The sequence below is a fragment of the Vicia villosa genome, linkage group LG5 (genome assembly GCF_029867415.1).
Source record: "Vicia villosa cultivar HV-30 ecotype Madison, WI linkage group LG5, Vvil1.0, whole genome shotgun sequence".
NCBI classification, from domain to species: Eukaryota; Viridiplantae; Streptophyta; class Magnoliopsida; order Fabales; family Fabaceae; genus Vicia; species Vicia villosa.
In genome coordinates, this window is record NC_081184.1 from 4,965,018 (window position 1) to 4,969,485 (window position 4,468).

General features: G+C 34.6%; 1 protein-coding gene across 1 annotated transcript; it reads right to left on the bottom strand.

Annotated features, from left to right (window-relative positions):
* Positions 1-3,797: 3,797 nt before the first annotated feature.
* On the bottom strand, positions 3,798-4,166 carry LOC131604075 (uncharacterized). The gene has a single exon (XM_058876568.1). The coding sequence runs from the start codon at positions 4,164-4,166 to the stop codon at positions 3,798-3,800; it is 369 nt and encodes a 122-aa protein (XP_058732551.1).
* Between the last annotated feature and the right edge of the window lie 302 nt (positions 4,167-4,468).

Here is a 4,468-nt window from a genome sequence, read left to right on the forward strand (position 1 = left end):
TTGATTCGTTTGAATGATTTCTTTCATAAACCTCAAAACATAGTATCCGTAATCTGAACTGTTTCGCTGTATCGGACACTACATAGAAAAACAAATAAGATTTTATAGTTGTCTTGTTTTATCAAGTAGCATAAATATTATAAGCAAAATTGTGAAAATTAATGTACCTCCACTTTGATCCAAGTAATGTTGTTTGATTTAGTCCGGGATACCTGTGCGTCTCTTTGACTTCGGAACACTTGTATTGATCTAACAAAAATATAAAAGCATATATTTAGATCAATCTCACAAATAATTAAATATATAAATATACACGAAAATTTAGAACGATCCCACTGACGTATCAATCATTGACTTCATAGCCGGATAATTGGTCCACTAACCATCTACCGAATTCAGAAAATATATCACTTCTCTTATAGGGTTGATAGCAAGCAACAACCAGTGTGCTCCATAAATTAAAATAATAGTTTATATGAAAATTTTGCTACGCAAAAGAAACAAAGATTAGATGAACCAAGAATGAGAAAATAACCCTACTGGTCGGGTATTATACGCCCAAAGAAACAGACTTTCTGTATTGCCGGTGGACAGGAATCTATCAACTAAGCGCTGTCTAACTGATTCCGGTTCCGTAGCAATTGTCATTTCGCTGCAATGGGCGAAAGACACGAAACGGAATCTGTTTGACAATGCAGTCCCGTGCAACACTTTGTCATATGACAACCTTAAATAAAAACATAATAAACATTAGATTATTTTCATTGAAATGTGTAAATAAATTGTTCGACTAATTAAATAATATATCGGATGAGTGAATATTACCGGATGTATGAGTGAATATTACCGACACCTAGTTGTTCATGCGTAAAAATCTCTTGCAAGTCATCTAGTGCAATATTTGACAGGAATTCAATACCAATGATACCTTCATCCATATTGATTTCACGGAAAGCACCATCCTTCAAATCGGACATATCAACAAGTGTTCCGAGCGTCGGTATCTCATGAGAAAACAACAATTTAGCATGTATTTTCATAAGGGGGCAGCATTAATGTCTAACGAGAAAGCACACAAAAAGTTGTCGCAAAAGCGAGCAAATACGATACCATCTCACTAGCATTAAAGGCTTTAGGTGTTAAAACAATGTCAATGGTCAACATAAATATAATCAAGATAAAAGCTTCATGAACATATTAATATGACAGTAGAGAAGTCAAGTATGCGTTAAGTTGAAATTAAGCCACATTGTACGAGCAAAACAAAATACGGGACAGCATAGAATTTACACATGGAATGCTCGAAAGGTCGAGCCAAAATCGCACGAACATGCTACAATACTCACCAATTATCAACACAACCACATATAAAATGGGCATCAACTAAATCGTGATTTACATTCCGAAAATGTGGAAATAACAGAAACATTCAATTTAAAAAATCTTCTGTCGTAGCCACATGCCATCTTTCACAAGACAACCAGTAGAGTTTCCTTACCATGTATACAAACACATTAACACAATTGTAAAAAAAATGAATTGTTTTTGCAATGTTATGAAGTTCACGTATCAACATTTTGAGTAGTTGAAGCAAGGATTCAACATGAAATCAATGTGGCTTAATAAACAATTACACAATTACGAGTAAGTTTTGAATAATTATTCCATGCTTGTATTCACCTTAACTTGTCAGTAGGCATTGTACTTTGAAATGAACATTCAAAATCAGATGTACAAATTTAGTGTGCACATTTGTTTTTCCTATTACTAATATCAGAAAACTTAGGAAAATTATAGAAACAATATGGCTGATTAAAACTCAGTACAGTTACTTTAAGAAGAAAAAACTATATTTTGATGAAAATAGAACTAGTCATATATATAGCCTGATGCTGTCAACCAATCCATAAGAGTAGCAAGGTTTGGTTTAAATCAGTGGGAAAAGTATGAATGAAATGAAAACTAAAACAGTGGGAAGACTTTACCTGAACACTAGATTCAAGAAGATTTTGATTTTGACCAAGTAAACCCTAAAATCCCAATTCTGTGTAAGTAGAAGCACAGAACGGCGGTAGCAGCGGCGGCGGCGGCTAGTTGGTTTGGGAGTGAGAGTGAGACGACGACGGAGGGACTGAGACCACGACGGAGGGAGTGAGAGCGAGGAAGCAGAGAGTACGTGAGCGAGGAAAAAGAAGATGTACGGAGGGAGTTTTGTGTTTCTGAAAAAATAGCGTGCACGTTTTTTAGTTTTATGAAATATAAATTTTAAAAAGGGCTACCAGAGCGCTTTTCAAAAGCGCTTTCATACACCACCTATACCAGCCTTTTAATACCAAAAGCGCTTTTGTAACACCCCCTATAAGAGCGCTTTCAAAAGCGTTTTCATAACCCTACCTATAAGAGCGCTTCATAAAAATGCTTTCATAACACACCCTATAAGAGCACTTTTAAAAGCGCTTTCATTACCCCCTATAAGAGCGCTTTTCTAACGTGATTTTTAATTTTGTTTTTAGCCAAACCTACGAAAGCGCTTTTGGGCAAAAGCGCTTTCGTAGGTGTTCTGCTAAAAGCCAAATTTGGCGTAGTGTTTGCAATAATCTTATAAATACTCCCCACTAAACATATGGGACGATATTTAAACAAGTCTTGCGGATTCTTATTTTTAGGAAGAAGAGTGAGAAAAGAGGAAGTAATGGATTTAACAAGAGTATCTTTGTGATAGAAGTCATTACAACACTTCATCAAATCTTCTTTAAGGAGGAACCAATACCTTTAGTAAAACTTCAAAGAGAATCCATCCGGCCCCGGGCTTTTGCTACCATCACACGACCAAATGGCTTCCTTCACTTCATCTTCGGCGAAAGGTTTCTCTAGGTCCAATGATTCTTCAATTGATAAAGAGTTCAAATTGATCCCTATAGGCTCCGACCTAAAGTGGACTTCTTCTTTAAAGAAGTTTTCAAAATGCTTGAAAGTGAACTCTTTGATTTCGTCAACCCTTCCATTCTTCCCGCCGTTGTGTCAATGGAGCAAATAGAATTCCTTCTTCTTCTTTCTTTTAGAGAATTGTGAAAGTAGCGTGTGTTGTCATCGCCTTCGGAAAGCCAAAGTTGTCTCGACTTTAATCTAAGAAGACCTTCTCTCTTGTTAATGTTATCCCAAAAATCCTCCGTCACTTTTATTCTTTTCAAGACCACTTCTTCCGGGACCCAAAAATCCTATGTTTTCTTAATTACCATCATCTGAGAGATTGAAAGTTTAAACTAATGGTGATCATAAATCCTAAGTTTTCACTTGACGGTCATTAGACTATAGTGTTGACTTTAAAAAACTGTCTAGATTGATTCGAAAAGATAGGTTGATCTTGTGCATCTTTGACCGCATGAGACCTACAACGTGGTGCCGGCTATGTGGTATAGAATTTTCAATTGGTTAGAGTGGTTGTTGGTTATAAAACATATATCGTGATGGCTTTTCCTTTATACTTTATTTTTCTTTTAAAAAGTAGCATGAAAAAATTATAAGTAATATATTTGTGTACGAATTAAAATACAACGTTAATTTTTTCATGTTAAAAATAAATGCATACAAAATAATGAAAAACAGCAAAAACATATATGACTACAAAAAAATTAAAAACAAAATCATCATATAGAAATCACTTTTACAAAATTTAATAATAGAAAAAGATTTACATGATAACATAACTAAAGTCTTTGTACAATTACAAAATCAAAGTTCTCCAGAAAATGTAAATTATGAATCCTGATTAAGAAAATCAAGCACCATGATGTTAGCTAGCTTTCATTGATTGTATCCATTATTTCTTCATCATCCATCACTGCATTATTCTTTTTAAGAATCTTGGAGGATGGTGTTGCGAATCGAGCTGAGAATGACCTTGAAAAATCATCATCATTAGAATAACCATCATCAAAATTTTGTAAGTAAGAGCTAGAATCATATAGAAACACAGGTGAAGATGGTTTCAAAATTCTCCTCTTTATTTCTCTCTTGATCTTCCTCCATAGTGTTTTCAACCTTGCTATCTTTATTTTGCTCATAAATTCATTGACACGTACAATAGGGTCATACCCAATTCTCTCATAATTTGACCAAATGCAGTTATTTCTTGAGCCTAAACAGTTGCAATTTTCAACATCCATAGAGAGTAGAGAACAAAAGTACAAATTAGTTTAAGGAATCAATCTGTTAGGAGTGCGTGTACTTGTTAAGACTAAGGCTAAAGGATATTTATATAGAGATGGCATGAACAACTTTCTTTTCCCTCTTTTCAATCCTCTCATCACTAGGGGTGGCAATAAAATCCATTAAGGGATTATCCATCCAATCCATCCACTAATTAATCCATCCAATCCATCCACCAAACAAAAAATTAGCTAATGGATTGGATATAATCCATCCATTTTACTATACGGATGGATCCAATCCATCCATCTCATTTTAT